Source organism: Emydura macquarii, unplaced genomic scaffold, assembly GCF_026122565.2.
Source record: "Emydura macquarii macquarii isolate MOO-44397 ecotype Brisbane River unplaced genomic scaffold, CSIRO-AGI_Emac_v2 contig_1253, whole genome shotgun sequence".
Taxonomy (NCBI): domain Eukaryota; kingdom Metazoa; phylum Chordata; order Testudines; family Chelidae; genus Emydura; species Emydura macquarii.
In genome coordinates this window covers 38,633,936-38,653,746 of record NW_027131390.1, presented here as the reverse complement: position 1 = coordinate 38,653,746, position 19,811 = coordinate 38,633,936, and the positions used below count along the sequence as shown (strand labels likewise).

At 64.5% G+C, this 19,811-nt stretch overlaps 1 protein-coding gene across 2 annotated transcripts in view; it reads right to left on the bottom strand.

Moving 5' to 3' along the window:
* Nucleotides 1-19,811, bottom strand: part of SHROOM4 (shroom family member 4) — a 47,591-nt gene that overhangs the window by 17,010 nt on the left and 10,770 nt on the right. For both annotated transcript variants that reach the window (XM_067548526.1, XM_067548525.1), the window contains exons 2-3: nt 6,102-6,253; nt 220-351 (exon numbers count right to left, since the gene is read on the bottom strand). In XM_067548526.1, the coding sequence (XP_067404627.1) occupies nt 220-351; nt 6,102-6,217 (248 nt within the window). In that variant the 5' untranslated portion in view covers nt 6,218-6,253. The remainder of the gene's footprint in view (nt 1-219; nt 352-6,101; nt 6,254-19,811) is intronic.

Here is a 19,811-nt window from a genome sequence, read left to right as displayed (position 1 = left end):
GGCAGGCGGGGCGGCCCCAGGGCAGGGGCCCCAGGGCCAGCCAGCAGGAAGCTCACGGACGGGTTGCTCTCGGAAGGGGTGTTTTAGAGGCAGGCACGTGCCCAGGCCCTTTGCAGGTGCCCCGTTGCCAGGCCACGAGTTCAGGCAGGGCAGAGCCAGTCGCTCGCCGGGGCTGGGGCCGGGCATGCGGGGCCGGCCCTAGCTGCTGCGGAGACTCACCTGGCATCACATCCCGAGTGCCATGACAAGCTGAAGGCATCCGTGGGACAGTGCACGGCAGCTGCGTCGGCCCGGACCTCAGAAAGCTTGGCCAGGTGCCAGGAGTGGGGCCTGATGACGGGCGTGGTCCTCCTGCCAAGAGCAACACAGAGAGAGGGGAAGGGAGAGGAAACCAGGCTGGAGTCACTTCCTGGACAGCTGCCCGTCCCCGGGGATCCCTGAGGAGTCCCCACTGGGTACCTCTTCTCCCCCCACCAACAGGGCTCCCCCATTGCTTCTGCCTAGCCCACCCTCCCCCTTGAGGGATCCCCCATCCTTCTCGGCCAGGGGGAGCCAGAGGCACTGGGGCGGTGGGAACAGCTGCGTTTCACCATCTGACCTAGAAGGGAGAGGCAGGCGAGACCACCAGGGGCATGGGTTGGCATGGAACCCCCCCACCCCCCTCCTGCCCGATGGGACCAGGGACAAGCTCCCCACTGAGTGCAGCAATGGGACGCCCCAGCAGGCAGAGGAGGGGCACTGCTGGGGGCTAAATGCCCCCCCCACTTTGGGTGAGGAGCACCGCCCCCCCCCGACCACGCAGCTCACTATCAGCGGGCGTCTCCCACAGCCTGGGGGTGCCAGCGCTCGGAGCCAGGGGACAGCGCAAGGCCCCAGCATGGGTTTTACACAGGCAGGTTTCTTGCCGGACAGGCTCAGGCGCCAGGAAACAAAGGAACCAGCTGCGGGGAGAGCTCCTGCTGTGTGATTTTGGGGGCCTGACTCACGCCAGCTAGGAATTAGCGAGGCAGCCCCACCCCCACCTCTGCGAGCATCGCGCCCACAGGCAGGGGCGCTTGGAAAGATGGGGTCATGTCAGGAAGCCGGGGCAGGGCCCTAAATAAAGATCCCAGCCGCCTCTGCTAGCCCCAGGGCAGACTGCCACCCGCGCCCAGCAGCTAACCCCAGCCGCCAGGGCCCCCGAAACCTCAGCACCTGCGAGTGGGGCATTAGCCGGGCCTGGCTGTGCATGGGTCAATTGTGGGACTAGATCCCGGGCTCCTGGAGCGAGGCCAAGGGACTCCCTGCCACTGGACACATTCCCACTGGCAGGAAGCAGGGAGTGGTTGGGACTGGCTGAGTCTGCTTTAACACCCCCACCCCCAGGCATAAGGATCCATGGGGCAGGGAGCAGGCCCCGCCCAGGGACGCTGAGCAGAGCCTTCACACAGCTCACCCCACGGCTCTGCCTCAGCACAGGCCCCCCCACCAGCCGGGAAGAGAAACCGGAGCATGGCATGGCCGCAATGACCCGGAGCGAGGGGAAACTGAGGCCAAGGCACGAGGCTGGGGAGCGTCGTGGCAAAGGGACAGGGATGGGAGCCGCACTGGGCAGCTGACGGATGTTGGCAGGAAGGGGCAGTCAGGGGGAGAATGGCTTTATGCCAGGCCAGGCCAGGCCAACAGCCTGGGGCAGCGCCGCCCAGAAGCCAGGGATTGGAGGGGAGGGGGTCGGCTCTGCTAAGCCCCTCTCCAGATTCCCAGGAGCGCAAGGGCCCTGCTAGCACCAACATGCCCCAGCTGGGCCCCAGGGGCTGGGGTGTCTGCGCTCCTCAGGTGTCAGTGGGAAGTCACAACCCATAGACAGTAGTTACTCCAGCCTGGGCAGTCACGCAGCCCCCTCCCATGCCCCCAAAGCACCCCTGGCACGGGCGGCACTCAGCAAAGGCAGGGCTCACCCACACACACCACCCACCTTCCATCCCCCCGTCACATGGGAAGGGAGAGTCCTTCCCCGGCACATCACAAAACCTGCCCATGGCTCACAATTTGGCAGGACCAGCTGACTCTGCTAATGGCTGCGGGTTGGGAGTGAGGGGCACCGGCAGAGCTGGGGGTGGGGAGCCCAGGGCCGGGCCTCTGCAGGCCACTGGCACACTGGATGGGCAGGGGTCTACGAGCCCGGGCTGCAGCAGGGTCTCTGACTAGCAGCCAGCAGGTGGCAGTAGCAAGGTGCGGGCAGGAGGCAGGTGGGGCCTGGGGCACGGCCGCATGGAGGGAGAAGCAGAAGAAGCTGTGGAGCAGGGTCAGCGCCCAGGATAGCATAGCAATAAGGCTCCGATTTATGAGCACTCAGCACAGCAGGGCCCTGCCCGAAGCCACAGCATCGCTGCCCCAGGGAGAGACGTGCCCCCAGCAGGCACCGCACCTGGGGGAGAGTCGGGATCAGGCCCAGGAAAGCCCGGAGTCAGGCTTGGTTGTCCCACTGCAGGGCACCACGAGAGTCCCAGCGATGAGCTGGGGCCGGGACCAGTTCCCTGGAGGTAGTTGGGGTATGGTGGTACTAGGGGCTAGTTGGACACAGCGAGATCCTGGGGCAGCACCCAGCGCAATGGGGCGCCCATCCCCCAGCGGTGCAGAGGCTCCCGTTCGGCTGGGTGTGGGACACACCCATCCCGGCTCCTGGACATGGGCGCCCTGCAGCACCACGACCTGACACCGGCCACCCCCCGGACCTCACAGCTCCTCGCATGAGGGCTGCGACAGCCTCCGGGGAGAAGCACAGCAACAACCACCCAGACACGACTCCTTCCGGCACAGCCTGTCCCAACAGACGCTTGATCTGGAGCTGGGCTGGGGCCAGGACACCAGGTTAAGGACGAGTCGGGGTCTTAAAGTGTGCCGGGACCTTCATGACCTAAGGGGTCCGGAGCCCAGGTTTTATGGCTCCTCTGTAGCACGGGGCCCCCAGGGGCCAGGCCCAGCTCCAAGGGATGGAACTTAGCTACAACCCAGCCCAGCCGCAGGATCCACAGGTGCCACCGCGCAGGGGCTGGGGGCCCAGACTATACAGGAACGGCCCCACCCCTGTAGCCCTGCGCCGTTAGCTCCCACTGACACCCAGCCTGGAGCCCCAGCGCCATCCCCAAGCCCCTCACTCCCTAGGGACAGTTGCCCAGACTGGGCTCCCGGCAAGGGCTGCAGGTCGGGAGTGAGGGGCAGTGGCAGAGTTGTGGGGGGGAGGGGGGTGGAAGAGCCCAGGGCTGGGCTAGCAGGGGGCTGCGGGTTGCGAGAGAGGGGCACCGGCAGAGCTCGGGGAGCCCAGAGCCATTGGACAGGCTGCTCTGGCAGGGGCAGCGACAGGTGCTGGGGAGGAGCCAGCTGCGCCCCACATCTCGGCAAGGCACAAGCCACAGAGCCGGGTGTGTGTCCTTCCCCCTCCCCCCCCACCCCCTCCAGAGCAAACCCAGCTGCTCCCCAGAGATTAGCCACAAGGGGCCCTCAGTGCCGTCCCCCCGGCCAGGGCCCCCCGTACTCACCATGGACGGGGAGCTCCGGGGACCTGGGCTGCGTGAACCCGAAGACTAGAGCGCACCGTCCCCAGGGACGATCTGCTGCCCCAACCCCTCCGGTGGCGGCACAGCCCCGTGCCAAGCGCAGGGCCGGTGCCCGCCCTGTGCCAGCGCCTGGCTGTGACTGACCCGATCCCAGAGCACCAGGGGAGTCTCGGCCGGGCCGGAGCCCCACCCCCAGGTCTGAGCAGCCAATCCTCGGCCCGCCCGGGCCCACGGCGGCAGGAAGGGAGCGAGGAAGCGATGTTTGGGGAGATAAGGCTCCGGACAGCGAGGAATTCACTGCCACATGGGAGAGAAAACAGGGAGGGAGTGGCCGGGGCTGGAGAGCATCCCAGGGCTTCCTGGCTTGCAAGCCGCCAGGGGAGGAAATGGGGACAGTGGGCAGCGGCCAGACCCAGCGGCCCAAGGGGCAGGGGTGCAGCAGCCAGGCCGGAGATCTAGGCTGGTAGGAGGGGGCAGCCTTGGCTGAGCCGGGTCAGAGGCGGCGGGACCAGCGGGTCCTAGACAGGCCCCTGCCTGGGTCCTTGTGAGAGACTCAGACCCGAGAGCCATTCGCCCCCATTGGAAAGGGGACGATCCTGCACCTGTGGGGTGCTGACCAAGATGGGCCATCCCGGGGATCAGGGACATCCCCAGCTGCAGGGGAGAGCAGGCCATCCGTCCATCGTGTCGTGTGTGTGTCACCCCCCCCGCACTGCCTCCCACAATGCCAAGGGCCCAGGGCCAGAGAAGGGGTCTCCGGGGGGTGGGGGTACGGCTGGCCATGTCCAGGGGGGGCCTTTGCCAACATCTCCCGCAGCCTTTTGCGAGGGGCTGCGGCCGCCCCCTGTGGCCACACGGAGAAGCCAGGCAGACTGTCGGGCCCGGCCGTCAGGACACACCAAGGGCTGGGCCGGGATCCGGTCGGGGGGGGGGGAAGGGGGGCTCGCTGCTTGTGATTGAAACAGAACAAACCACAGCAGCTGCAGCCAACCAGCTGGGCTCCCCTCCCCGCTCTCCGCCCTCCCGCCTGAGCCCGCATACAGGAAGCGCGTGGGAAGAGCCTGGGAAAAGGAAGGTGGGGGGGTCGGGGTCTCTCAGCCAGCTCTGCACGGGGAAGAGACCAAGGGAACGGGCAGCACATGGCTGGGGGGGGGCGGCAGGGCCAGGCAAGGTAAGCGGACGTCTGGCTGGGGCTGCTGGACAGGACACCCCAGGACATCCCACCTCCGCCAGGCCATGATGCTAGGCTGGGGGGGGGGGGCAGGAAACACGCGGCCCAAGCCACGAAAGCCAGCTCAGCTCAGAGCCAGGGACGATTCAGCCTCCCCCAGGCCCACGTCGCTGGCACTGAGTGGCCACACATCGGGGAGACCTGCTGGCCCGGGGAAATGGCTCCTGGAGTAGGGAAGGCACCGTGCCCAGGGCCAGCTGGAGGGGCGAGGTCCAGCAGGCGAACGCTGGGCACCACTCAAGTTGCTGGCAGGAAAACAGATGCATTCCAGCCCCGAGGGTTGCCCCGGCTCGCCTGGCCTGGCACCGGGGAGCAGGGGAGGGTTCCTCCAGCCAGGCCCCCACCTCCCCACTGCCAGCAGCAGGGGCCTTCCCTGGGCCACTGGCACACAGCCCTCCCCACCCAGCCCAGCCTCTCCAGGGCCACCCCCTGGGAGCAGCCCAGAGCCCCCCACATCATTGGCAAGGATCTGCCCAGACACAGACACCGCTGTGCGCCCAGCCGTGCCAGAGCTGGCTGCTGGAGCTGAGTTGAAGTTGCCATGCGCCTGGCAGGGATACAAGGGGGCCCAAGGGAGCAAAGGTCAGGGAGGGAGAGGCAGGGTGCTGGGGGGTGGGGACAGGGCGCTGGGGGGGCAGGGCGCTGAGGGCTGAGAGCAGCTGGACACACCCCAACTGCTGGTGAAGGGGGGGCCGCCCCCCACCACAGGCTAAGCTTGCAGCCCAGGCGCAGGCCCGGCGGGGATGGAGTGTGTGTGCGGGGGAAGGGGGGGGTATCCCTGAGCTGCTGGCTGATGTGGGGAGGGGGGGAAGGAGGGGCCAGGAGAGCCAGATGACCAGGGGAGGGCTCACCCAGCTCCTGCCCCTCTGTCAATGGGAAAAGCCCAACACCCCCTCACCTCCGGGCGACACAGGCTGGCAGGGACCTGGACCCACGGCCCCCCACAGCTGGGCAGCACACGCCGATGGCAGCTCCTGGCCAGCCACAGTCCTTCCTGAGCGGCTGCGGTGGAGTCCCCGGGGCAGCCAGCACACAGGGCAGGGGGCAGCTGGGGGTCTGCCAGGGGAACTGTCCCCCCGCTCTGTGGTTTCCCCAGCTGCCTTCAGCAGAGCTCCCAGCTGGGATGGCTGGGGCCTGGCAGCTCCTGGACGTGCCGACCCTCTGCCCAGCCAGCTCAGCCCCCCAGCACCTCACAACACCCCACCTCACAACACTGCTGCTTGGATTCCTCCTGTGGCTTCCCCCCGACCCACACAGGGGCCCTGTCCTGGGCATCAGCTCTCAGGCACGCCACACATGCGCCAGGCTGTGCCCACCCAATCCCACTCTCCTACCTCCGGACGATCATCTTCAGCGTGCGGTAGGAGCCCTTGATGAGGATCAGCGCCTCCTGGCGCGAGCCGTACAGTGGGGTGCCATTGATGTTCACCAGCTCATCTCCGGGCCGCATCTTGCGGGACAGGGCTGCCTTGCCCCCATCTTCAACCTGGGCGCGGAGCCAAGACAGAGCCGGTGATCAGACGGGCAGGGGACACCGGGGGGGAGGAGGCAGAGAGGCATGTCCTGGCCAGCAACTTAGGGAACCTGTTTTGACGCATCTGGCTGGGCAGCCTTCACCCACCCCTCACCGGTGCCCTGCCTGCATTCGAGGGACGCCCGCGGGACAACGGGAATCGGAGCGCACCAAACACCAGGTGTGCCAGGGACGTGAGGTCAGGGCTTGGATCGCCCCATGGCTGCAGAGACGTCCTGCCAGGGCCCTTTAAGGAGGGTGCATGCCAGTGCCAATACTGGGGGGCTGGAAAGTCACTGGGGGTGTCAGGGCTTGAAGCCTTCCCAGTGATAGCCCCCCAGCTGTCAACCCCTCCCTTCACCCCAACATCCCCCATCCATCACCAACAAAATCCTCCCCCACCCCCCAAACACCGGCAATGGCATTCAGCCCCTGCCCAGCACCTCCCCCCGCCACGCTGCCCAGACACAGCGCAGAGTCCTGCCATCTGCAGCTGGCGTCTTGCGGCTCTGGCCAGGCCGAGCTCACAGGTGGCCAGCAGCCCAAGGGTAGCAGAGGGGGACAGAGGCCCTGAGCCAGGCTTGCCGACATCCCGCAGGGAGCTGCTAGGAGCACCCGGCCGTCAAACAAGGAAAGCCCAGGCTGCCCCGGTCCACAGAATGTGCCTGGATCCAGCCCAGCACAGTGCATATATATATATATATATATATCTCCCCCCCCCCACACACACACACACACACACGTGCATCACAGACAGACACGCTGCATCACACAGACAGACACGCTGCATCACACAGACAGACAGAGACAGACCCCACAGACACACGCCCCTCCCTAGCACCGTCTAAGGGAGGATCTTAGTGCATGAGGCTCTGCCCCAGGGCCGCCGTTAACGCAGTTTCAGCCCCCTGCCGCGGCGCCCGCCTGGCCCTGTGCCCACGCCTGGCCGATGCTCACCATGGGCCCGCAATGGGCATCTCCCAGCCCCTCTGTGCTGGGGCACATGTCCCTGCATGACTAGTGGCAGAGCACGGCACAGCAGCATGAGCAGGTGGGGTCCTCTCCCTTCCCCTGCGGCAGCGGCGCACCCCGTTCCAAGAAGTGCGGTTCCTACCTCCCTCAATCCGTCACATCTGGCTCAAACCCATCACTGAATCCGGGGCCTGGCTATTGGCACACCAGGGGTTAAAAGGGCACCGCATGCAATGGGAGGGCAGCAGCTGCGCTTCCTCCACCACCCAGCCAGGCCCAGGGGAGACGGGCCCACTTGCAGATGGGGCTCTTGAGCCCAGCACCTGGCCTGGCACCACCACGCAGCCGCTGCGTGAGTCCTGGGGATCAAGGCCCTGTCCCCAGAGGGCTGTGGGCCTCCCCAACACCATCTCTGGCCTCCCCAGCGCAGATGCTGGAGGGAGATGGAGCAGGAAGGGGTGACAGCCAGAGAGCTCCCATCTCTGCCTGCGGCAGCCCTGTTCTGGGGCCAGGGCTGGCACCCAGACGCCATGGGGATGGGCAGCTCAGGACAGCCCAGCCGGCGACATTCACTGAGGAAAGTCACCCTGCTAAGCTCGCTGGGGCCTGGGTCGGCTCACATGGAGAGCCAGCTTTCTAGGGAGGGGGATTTCTGTGCGGATCAAAACCAGGGCCCAGCCAGCAGCAGCACACCCGGGGAGCCTGCCCAGCGCTGGCTGGGGGCCAAAAGTGGACGGGGGTCCAGGCCTCTACTACCCCTCAGCCTGCTGCAGGTGCTCTGGTTACGCCCCTCCGCCACCCACACCCGGGAACCTGCCGCCCCGGCCCGGGTTAATAGCGACCAGGAGGGGGACGTAGAGCACAGCCAGAGCCAATGTGCCCCACATCCCCCTTGCTCACACAGGAGCACCCGGCCCAGCTGCCACGGCTATTCCCCTGCCCAGCGCCAGTGGGGGGGAGGGGCACCACAATGCTCAGCTAGACGGGCAGGCCCTGAAAAGCCCTGCACAGTCAGAAGATGAGGGCCCAGCCCCACCCACACCTCCACACACCAGGCCGGGGTTGCCACATGCTTCCCAATCCAGAGCTTTGGATCTGATCCGACCCTGGCTGCTGGCAGCGCCCGACCTGACTCCAGTGGGGAGAGTAACCCTGTGCCAGGGCCTGACTGTGTGGCCAGCAAGCTAAGCCCACCCAGGCCCAAGCACTTGGGTCACACCTGGCAGTGCCCTCCCACGCCAGGGACCCTCCAACCCCTTGTCGCAATCTTGGCAGGAACACACCATCCTAGAGCATGGGCTCCTGCCTGCCCAGCTGGGCACTGCTCCAGTGCCCATCACCATGGCAGGTGGGCGCCCACCCTTCCTGGGGCGTGACCCTTTGGGCTGCATTGGCACAGCTGGTGCCGCTGGGACTCCGGCAAATGACAGACGGTGCCTTGAGTCCCTGGCCAGGGGTCGGCTCCTCAGTGGCGCTGCTGCTCTGTTACCGCCAGCTGCACTCACCGCGGGCAACGCCACAGTGCACGCCATGCGGCAGACATAGCCCCCTGCCAGAGCCCTGCTGCTCACCGACCGCTCGACCACGGGACCAGGGCACAGCCGGTCGGCCCCTGGACAGCCCCAAAGCCCTGTGGTGCTCAAGTGCAGCTCCTGCACTGCCCCCGCGACAGCCCTGCCTCCCCCAACACGAGCCAGGCGGGACAGACAGGGCAGGTCTCCTGGCCGGCCCCCACCCTGCACCTTCTGCTGGATCTGCCACTTACCCACGGGGGGTGCCCAGACTAACCCCCCTCCCCCAACTCCACACGTCTGCCCACTGCACCTCACGCAGCCCCCACCCTCCCGCCCCGCAGGGCCTCCACCAGGAACTGCAGTCACAGCCCTGGCCTGGTCTCTCCCCACTCCAACACCCAGTAGGCAAAGGGGACAGCTGTGCCCAGCCCCCTCCGGCCCCCCTTCCTCATCCATCACCTTGGCACTCCCGTCCCCCAGGACTTTAACTCCTTCTCTTCTGGTGGACACCCACCCCTGTTCACCACTGCTCCACCAGACAGATCCCAGATGGGGACCCCCCACCCCCGGCCGACACCGTCAGCACAGCTCCTTTTTCTGCAGGGAAGATTGGCCAGCGATGCCCCTTCTCCAAGCCCAGGGCCCCTGCTTCCTCCACCCCGACCCAACACAACTTGGAAACCCCCGGCAGGAAAGCCAAATCCCCTGTCGCTGCCCACGCAGTGCACAAGGGACTGGGCTGTGATACAGCTCGTACCAGCCTCCGAAGGGTCCGGTGCTCTTGGGTCTGCAGAACTGGCCTGGATCTGAGCCTGGAGTGCCAGCAGGGGAAGCCCCTGGGGGATTTGCCACAGGATGGGAGGCTCCTGCCCCAGGGTGCCGCGTTGCTCCCAAGACAGGCTAGGCTGAAGTGAAGGGACGCTCAGCCCAGCTGGGCTCGCAGTCGCCTCCCTCCCCCGCCCTAGTCACATGAACTTCCCAGCAAAGAAAGGAAGCTGAAATATGTCTCTTGCTCTCCCCGCAGATTCCCCAGCGGGGTCTGGGCAGCACAAGAGCCCATTGTGCAGCTGAAATGCCAGCCCAGCGTCCAGCGCTCCCGCTCCCAGCGCCCGGCCGTGCCATCAGCACCTTCGCCCTGTGGCAGGAGTGGGATGAGGGCTCTGTGGGAGAGAGAAGCTGGGCATTTCGGCTCCCGGCCTGGCCGGCCTGGATCCATGGCCAAAAGTGCCGGCCCCGACAGCCCCACTTGGGGGCCTTGATTCCTTGCCAGCAGAGAAGAGACCACCCCACGCAGGCAGACTGGCCCTGGTGCCGCCCATCTCAGCGGAGAAGCCAGGGACATATGGCCTTGGAGACAGGACTCCCGCTCTCCCCTGGGCATGGGGGTCCCTGCAGATGTGCGTGGGGAGGGGCTGCCCATGCCGCACTTGTTCTGGGGAGGAGATCATCCCCGGGGCGGGGAGCCAAGCACTGCAAGCGAGACTGGGACAGACCATCAGGGGTCTGACTGCAGCCCAAAGCCCTGCCGACTCGGCTGGCAAGTAACCATTGCCAGGACAGGCTGCCTGCCAGCCTGTGCCCCCAGACACCATGGCTCTGCCCCCCACGCACCAGGAAACTCCCGGACCAAACCCAAACAGCTGCTGCCACCTCCAACCCTGTGCAAGGTTCCCATGGCTGCGATGCCACAGAACCCAGCCACCTGGCCCGGGGCTCAGCCAGGGACAAGTCGCGACCGTTCCTCTGAGCTTTTCCCGACACCTGAAATAAATAACCCCAGGGGGCTGCCAACTCCCGGGGTTTCCTCCGGTGATGTTTGGAGCTTTTCCTCAAGCCCCAACACCTGGAGTCCTGGGACAAGGGGAGAACGGGAGCCAGAAAGACCTGAACTGCGATTCCAACGAGCCCCGGCGGCGCCATTTTCACACGAAACATTTCGATAAGGAACATTCAGGTTCGGGGCCGTCGTTTCTAGCGACACGCTGACCCTGCCAGCCACAAGCAGAGGCTTCTCGTGCCAGATCATAAAACCTCTAAGCTGCTTTCCTGCCCCCCATGGAAACCGCCACCAAACCTACAAGCCACAGAGCTAGCCAGGCAGGGCCAGTTCTTGCCCTCCTGCACTGGCTCGCGTGGTGCACCCACCCGCAGGGCAGCGTGGCCTCTCTGCGTTCGTATAGCATCCAGCACAGTCCCGAGGGGGCCGACATCATCATCTGCAGCCACTGCAGGCCTTGAGGGCGCCGTGCCCACTCTGCAGCCAGACCCAGCAGCAGCTACCCATGCACATGTGTTACTACGGGGTGCCGCACAGGGGAACAGCCGGGGGGGAGCCAGCCCTGACACAGCATCATCACCTCAGGGGTTTACAGCGCCATAGGCAGGCAGGAGTACAGCACTACCCCACTGCAGCAAGGGGAAACTGAGGCACAACAAAGAGACCAACAGGAGAGAGGGTAGATGTCCCAGGCCCTGCTAGCTTCACTATCCCTCTGGGTACAGGGGCCCCACACGGGGCCATCCACAGCCCCACCCAGGGCTAGGGGCCCATGTTTTGGTTTCCGGTTCTGTTCCCCTGTCCTGCCCTGGATCTCCAACAGGCCCAGCCCAGGGGCGGAACGCCCCCCATCCTCAAGTGGTGCCAGTGAGGTCCCAATGTCACACCAGAGCCCCCCACACACTCTCCCCACGCTCGGTGCCACAGCTGGGCCGATGGCCTCCAGTGTGACAGCAGCTCAAGCAATACATGGTCTCTCCTGCTCCCCCCACCCGCCGGGCACCACGTGGGGTGAGGGGCAGCTTCTAAAAGACCCTCCCATGCCAGGCTGCAAAGTGCCCACGCCAGCCTGCTTCCCCCCAGCCAGTGCACGGGCATGGCCAGGGCAGTGATGGGTGCAGCTCCTGGCACTGGCTCTCACCCAGACTCGGCCCCAAACAGGATGTGGTTGAGGCTGAAGATCCTTCTCTGGCTGCTGGAGCGGGGTAAACCGGCCCTGCTGCCACCTGGGCACCTTGCCTGAGTCACTCCCCAGTGGGGCGCAGCGGGGGGCCACAGAACAGCCAGCTGTGCTGACCCCCCAACGCAAGAGCACCCAGTAGGGCACCCGCCGGGCCCTGCTCTGCCCAGAGACGCAGAGACCCTAAGCCGGATTCCTCAGCCCCCTGGCATGGCTCTGGGGCCCCAGCCTGGGTCTTGGGGGCGCTACAGGCTAGTGCAACCCCCTGCCTACAGGGAGCCATACAGTATTTGCTCCCACGCAGCCAGGTGGCCCTGGGCTGATCCTGCCCCCGATCCTCTCCTCTACAGGCAAACAGCCTGGCGCTGCCAACTGGGGCCCAGTGCAACTGACTCAGAAGGGAACACCTGTGCCAGCTCCTGCAGGCCCGCCAGCCGTCCACAGGCACAGGGCCTCCTGGCCAAGTAGTTACCAGATGTGACCCTGCTTTGCTAGCACAGCCCTGCCAGACCCCAAGCCCGAGGGGCTAAGGCTGCAAGTGAGCCATGCTTGAGGTCAGAGGAGACGAGGTGCATGTCTCATCATGTCCCCCCCCCAGCAGCTTGAGCCGCCTTGGCGCCCCAGGCATGCGCCTGGGGCCCCACGGACATGCCTGGGCCCCCCCCCCCGACTTGCTTACAGAGCACAGCGACTCACAGCATCAGCACATAGTTCTGAGCCATGCCAGGAGGGGCAGAGCTGGGATTTGGGAAACAAATAAATACTGCTCCAGTTCCCGGCCCCGGATTCCTGCAGTCTCCGGCGCACGGCTGAAATCGAGTCCAGATGAGGGGACGGCCCAGGCGCAGCTCCCGCCCACCGCACGCCCAGCAAGTCACCCTTCAGATCCCAGCTGGGGGCCAGGCGGGGGGGCTGCAGCAGGGAGGAATCTCAGAGCCCGGGGGAGGCAAGGGGCTCCTGGGAAGGGAGCGGGGAGGGAACTGCACAACAGCAGCGTCGCACAGGCAGCTGCAGCTCACGACAGGCACCACGGCGAGACGTGCCAGCATCGCCGTCCCTGGGCGCAGAGGGCACTACCAGCTTCTGCTTCGCCAGACCAGGGATGGTAACAGCACCAGCCCCCCCAGCCTGGCCTGGCCAAACCCCTCCGAGGGGGGCTCCGGCCACTTGCTCTGTGGTCCCTCTGCTCAGGCTGGCAGCCAGAGAGCTCCCTACACAGGCGCCCGGGCAGGGGCCGGAGACACACCAGACACCAGGGTCATGGCTGATTTTGCTCAGGGAGGGTGGCTTGTCTGATATGACTTTCCTTGCCTCAGGGGGGTGGGGGTTACCAATGCCAGGCTCAAGGGCAGGAGAGCTGATGGGGCTGGGCTGGGATCCCCCCCCGGGAAATAAAGGGGCTGGTTTACCCTCCACCTGCCTGTCCTGGGCAGAGGCAGAACACTCCTCCGCCTCCCACTCCTCCGCCCCCGGCCTCCAGGGGCTGTTCATGGGACACGGGCACCCATGGACAACTTTAAGTGCCACTTTGGAAGTTCCTGCTAAGGCCCAAGCTCTGCCGGGAGCAGCTGGAGTCACCAGCTCCCTGTGGCTGGGGCAGAGGGGAGTCTAGAGCAGAGTCAGATCTGCCCCACGCAGAGCTGGAGGGGACCCGGACCCACACCATCACCCCCTGGCACCCCACAGGGCATTGCACCCAGCGGGACACCCCCCTCCCGCAGGACCCCAGCCCCGCTATGGGAACAGCAGGGCCCCTCTCTGCTGTAGCCGCGGCCACGGGCCCCTTTGCTCCCAGGGCCAACAGGGGGCTGGCACCTCCAGGGTCCTTTCAGTGGCAACATACCACCAGCCCCTCCCCCCCCCCCCGAGGGTCTTACAGCTAGTGACCGAGCTAGGGACACAGCAGGCCGGAAGCAGCTCATGCCCTGCTGTGATCACTAGGAAACACTGCTGCCCGACAGCCTCATCAGCCCCAGAGCCGGGAGAGGAGCAGGAGCAACAGTGTGAGCACCAGGTGAGGGCCAGGCTTGGAGCCCGGTGCCCTGACTGTTTGGCCCTGCAGGAGATGTACCCGCAGCATCGCCTCGCCCCCCGAAGCGAAGCCGCGGACAGAGATGGCTGCCCAGCACGCTGGGCGCGCAGCACCGCGAGGAGGGCACAGGCTGCACCAGCAGAGCCTCGGTAAGAGCCCCGCTCCTGCTCCAGCCCCCACGCCGGGGCACAGCGAGCCCTGCTGGGTGGCCAGGCACCAGGCTGGGCCAGCGGCACCAGCACGCACAGATCCAGCTTGGGCTTGTGACCGGGGCAGTCACTGGGGCCTAGAGAGTCACCATTGGGGCTAGGGGCTCCCGCCCTGCCCAGCTGCTTGGGGCCACAGCTGCCGGCCGCCCTCCCGCCCCCATTGCGCTCTGCGGCTGCAGGAGGCAAAGCCCAGGGGTAGCCAGGACGGCGGCTGTCTGGGCACCTAGCACCACGCTGGGGGCAGTTCCCAGTGACGATGGAGCAGGCGGGGGGAGGCTCTGCCGAGTCCCTGCGGTTTGTTTGCTGCATGCACGCAGGCAGCAGCCACATCTGCCCACGTCGCTCTGGCTCTGGCCAGGGGCCATTGGGCCCCCTCGGCGCAGAAAGGCTGGAGGCTGCCTGTCCCCCACCCGTGCTGAGCCCCCCCCCCCCCCCCCCGAGAGCAGCTCCACCAGTGCTAGAGCTGGGGGAACCAGCGCCCCTGCCGAGCCGGACAGACCTTCGTCGCCCCAGCCCGTTCGCCACCCCCAGCTGGGCCCCCAGTGCTGCCCCCTGGTGATCACATTGGTGCCTTCCCACAGCACCCCCTGCCTCTCCCCGCAGCCCGCCTGGCGTCCCAGCTGCACCGCACAGCCCTGCAGCCACCCCAGAGCCCGACCTGCCCTGCGGGGAGACGGTCACGGTCACACACACCCTGCGCCCCACCGGCAACAACGGAGCCGGGCCACGTCCCGCCTGCCAGAAGCAAAAGGGGCTTGTGTCCCACCTGAGCGGGGAGCTCCCGCCGCTCTTCCCTGTACAGTGCGAGCGTGCTGGGCTGGATGCGCCACCTTCCCCGCCAGCACAGGAGAGACCCTGAGTGCATGGGAAAACAGCCGCGGGCCCGTTGCACCCCCAGAGCCTTGTTGTCTCGGCCAGACTCCGACGTGGGTCGTTCCAATCCCCCAGCCCCCAAAAGCTCATCATTCATTTCCTGAATCATTCGCTTCCTGTCCTAACCACTGGGTACCGCTGCCGCAGGCTACTCAACAGCTGCTGCCTTCCAGCCCAGAGGCGGCCACATTTCAGTGGTGGACAAAGTGATTCTCCTGTACTGGGCAGAGAAGTCAAGTGTCCGGGGACCCTGCAGTACGAGGGCCCCCCTTGGGCCTGAGCAGCTGTGCTGGCAGGTCACTGCTACCTGGGCTTGCCATGTCCCCTTTGCCAAGAGCCCGAGGACAGCCCCTGCCCTGTGTCTACAAGCCCAGACAGGTCATTTCAGAAACCACCATACAAAGGTGTCTTCTGGCTAGTCCAGCGCTGGGCTGAGTGCGCCCCACACACTGGGATGGGGGGCCAGTCCCGAGCCCCCATCCCTTGCCCCACTCCGCTCAGAGCTGCTCCTTCTGGGCCAAGCAGCCTGTGCCATAAAGGCCCCACGGTGGCTGCTCCGAGCCGCGCACAGGCACAAGGGGGATAAGCCAGAAGCCACGCAAGGAGAGCGGGGCGGGACCCTCCAAACAGGCCCAGCTTGGCCCCTGATCTAGGGCCACTGACTCTGCAGCAACCCCTGGAACTTCACCAGTCCCCCCCCCCACCCAAACCTGCCGGGGGCCCATTCACGCGCCGTGCCCGTGGCGAGAGCACGTGCGACATCCCACCCACCGCCAGGTACTCACAACCACCATCCACAGCCTCCCTCCCAGGCCTCCGGGCGCGTCTCAGCCTCCAAACTCACAGGCTCGCTCTGCTCCGAGAGGGGCTCTCGGCCCCGTCAGCTAACCCAGCCGAGTGAGCGGCTCCCCACACATCCCACCGCAGCCCCGGGCAGTCCTTGGGCACCCACCGCCCCCTCCAGCCACACCCAGAGAGCACAGTCGGCCCTAGCAGGGTCTCTGCACTTTGAGCCCGGCAGAGGGTTACAGGAGCTCACGCTCTCCAGAGGCTGCAATCCAGGCTGAGAGATGCAGCCTGCAGATCCCCAGAGCCCATCATCAGCCTGGAGGGAAATAGGAGCAGGTGCAGACAGTCCTGTGGGTGCCTTGGGAGCGCCGTGCCCCGTGCCTCTGGGAAAGGGGCCAAACCCCCAACCAGATACTCAGCCCCCACTAAGGGGGAAGGACGTACTGAGCGCATGGGCAGGTCCTGCTGCCCAGTCACCCACCAGCACCCCCCACGCTACATGGGATGCAGCCGCCCACACCCCAGACCATGCGCCTCCCAGCCCAACAACGAGAGATGCAATCAGCACTGGTGCTAGAGCCACTGGGCAAGTCCCCAGGGAAAGCAAGCCCCAACTCCAGAGCCAGGCCCACCCCGGGGCCCCGCCCGGAGAGCAGGCTGGGAAGGATGCTTTGGTCTGCGGGTCCACATTGGGTGGTCAGCTTCCTTCTGGAGAGCACAGCCCCAAATGCCTGGCCCAGTTCAGCCGAGTGGGGAGGAGAGACACATGCAGCCAAGGTTTCGAGAGACAAGAGCTGGTCAATTCTGCATCTCCACAGCCCCTTTCCCCTCCACGCAGCTGGTACCATCACCCCCTGCTGCACAGATGGGGAAACTGAGGCCCGGAGAGGGGACAAAATTTCCTGGCGCCCACAGCCAATCAGAGACAGGAACAGAACCTGGCACTTCCAGGCCCACCAGTGCTACAAGCACCGACCCACATGTCCTCTGTGGAGGCAGAGCACCCAAGGCAGGACTGAGGAGTGGGCAGTGGGGGAGGGGGCTGCGATGTAGGTCTCTACAAAGATAAAGGGCTGAATCCTAAACTCAGGGGGCGTGGGCAGAACAGAACAATGGCCACGCTGGGTCAGCCAATGGTCCATTGAGCCCAGTGTCCTGCCTTCCGACAGTGGCCTGTGCCAGGTGCATCTGGGGTAACGAAGGACAATTCATTCAGGGTAATAATTGAGTGACCCCTGCCCATCATCCACTCCCAGCTCCCGGCAGATAGAGGTCAGGGACACCCAGAGAGCCAAGCTGGTCAGGACGCAGCCCTGCAAACAGCCACTGTTGGACCTGTCCTCCGGGAACTTAGCTGAACCACGTTATAGTCTCGGCCTCCACAACATCCTCTGGCAACGAGTTCCACAGGGTGACTGAGCATCATGTGAATCCTAGAAGACGAGGGACGTCAGGAGTCATCTTGTCCCACCCCCTGCTTCATGCAGGACCAACCCCAGCTAAATCAAGTACTTCCTCATGGTTTGTTTTAAATCTGCAGCCTACTAATTTTATCAGGTGACCTCTGGTTCTTGTGATATGTGAAGGGGTAGAGAACACTTCCTGATTCTCTTTCTCCACATCAGTCCTGATTTTATAGACTTCGATCATATCCCCCCTTAATTATCTCTTTTAGAAATGGAACAGTCCCAGTCTTTTTAACCTCTCCTCGTACGGAAGCTGTTCCGTACCCTGATCATTTTTGTTGCCCTTCTCTGTACCTTTTCCAATTCCAATATATCTTTTTTGAGGCAGCAACCAGAGCTGTAAACAGGATTTATATACAGGCACGATGATATTTTCTGTTTCATCATCAATCCCTTTACTAGTGATTCCCAACATCCGGTTAGCTTTTCTGACGCCTGCTGCACATGGAGTGGATGTTTTCAGAGAACTATCCACAGCGACTCCAAGATCTTTCTTGAGTGGTAACAGCTAACTTAGACAGACAGACACCCTCCCTCCCCCCATCATTTTATATGTACATGACTTTGCATTTATAAACATCGAATTTCATCTGCCATTTCATTACCCAGTCACCCAGTTTGGTGCGATCTCTTTTTAATTCTTCACACTGCTTTGGACTTAAAAACTGGAGTAATTCTGTATTGTCTGCAAGTTTTCCCACCTCACCCTCTGCCTCTTTTCCCAGATCATTTATGACTATGGTGCCCAGCACTGGTCCCACTACAGCCCCCTGGGGAACACCACTGAAAACTGACCATTTATTTCTACTCTTTGTTTCCTGTCTCGTAAGCAGTTAATGATCCAGGAGAGGACCTTCCCCCATACCACAAGACAGCTTATTTTGCTCTAGAGCCTTTGATGAGGGACCTTGTCAGAGGCTGTCTGAAAGTCCAAGTACACTATATCCACTGGCTCACCCTTGTCCACGCCTTTGTTGACCCCCCCTCCGCTCCCACAAAAAATTTCAGTAGTTGGCGAGGCCTGATTTCCCTTCACAGACGCCCGAGTGGATGCTGCTCAGGGATCTGCTCAGCTGGCCTGGGATGGAGCAGTGGCAGGCAGCCAAGAGGTGCCAAACAAGGGGGCAGAGTGGCTCTAGTCCTGGTCTGATCCTGGGGGCAGGGAATGAACTGGGGGGCGAGGTGCTCCTCGCTGCCCTGACCTCAAGGGACCCGCCTGGGAAAGAGGAGATCACACACAAACCGGGGGCTCAGTGATAAACCTGACCCCAGGCACGGGGCAGCCTCCCAGTTCGCTTCCCCCAGGCCCTGCACGGCCTCAGCAGGGTGACGGCTGAGCCGCTGCCCAGCTGGTGACTGAGCAAGGATTCCCTCCATCCTGGTCCCTGAGCCGTTTTCACTCACTCCTGCTCCAGGCCACTTGCCCCATTCAGCCCAGGGCCTTTGGCCAGCTCTTCCCCTGGCTGGATGGGAGAACCCCCAGGGGTTAAATGCCACGCTGCTGCTTTTACCCCCGATGCACCAAACTCCCAGAGGGCAGCGCTCAGGACGGGCCGGCCCCATACGGGTGAAGTCACCTGGCTGCCCCGTATGGGAAGAGCAGAGCTACTCAGGTGTCTAAACAAACCCACTGTAACAGGCGGTCACAGACGGGGCGGGAGCCAGCACACATCCCCCCTGCGGTAGAGCTGCTAGCCCCTTGGCAGAGAAAGACACAACTCTCCTAGGTCATCTATCCGGCATGACTTTCCTCTCTTCTGTCTGCCGTGACTGGCCAACTGCTGCCTTCCACCCCAGAGGTGGCTGCATTTCAGCAGTGCTGCACTCCTGTCAGATGGGGCTGGGGCTGTGTGGGTCTCATGGTCAAAGAAGGGGCAGAGTCACGTCTGTAAACACAGGACGGGCCTTGTGTTACCCCATTCTGATGAGCAATGTCCCTCGGCTACCAGCTGCAAGGAGAGGGGAGTGGCCATTGTTTGGGTAGGACCTACTCTACTTCAGTCTGCCCATAGGTTGTGAGTGTGTGCGCACATACGGTGAGATCCCCCCCCTTCCTGCCGGGTGCACCGTGCCCTTGGGGGCATTTAGGCAATGGGGAGGGGTCTTTGCTGACACAAGAAGGCGGCAGGTGGAACAAGAAGGGCCTTGCAGAACCGACGCCTCCCCACGTTTTCCTGGCAAGGGCCCGGGTAGGGTTGGCACCAGCCTGGGAGACAAGGCGGGTGACCGGGCCCTGCACCAGCCCCGAGGGCAAAAAACCATCAGAGAGATGCATGGATTCAACCGATTGGGGGAAGCTAATGGGATTGGGTCACGGGCTGTCCCAGCTGTCTGCAGAGCACAGTCCCAGGGCCTGGCACCCCTGCACAGGGGCTAATTCCCACAAACTGCCCCCATGATCTTTGTACCGAAGGGACAAGACTGCCCTGATCATCCCACGCCCCGGCTCTGCCTCAGGCCGGGGGCCCCTCCTGCAGAGCCAGCCACACGCCCTGGCGCCCCCGCTCCCAGGTGAGCGGGGCAGAGCATAGGGAGCCTGGGAGACAAACCTCTACCCAGAGATCTGTCCCCCACCAGGGCGCCCAGACCCCTCTAACAGCGCAAAGACACCCCCCACTCCTCTGCAACAGCCCCCCCCAACATGGCACCCAAAGCTCCTCCCACTCAGCCCAGCCCCAGCCCCTGCCGCACAATGGGCAGAGCAGCGCCCCAGACGTGC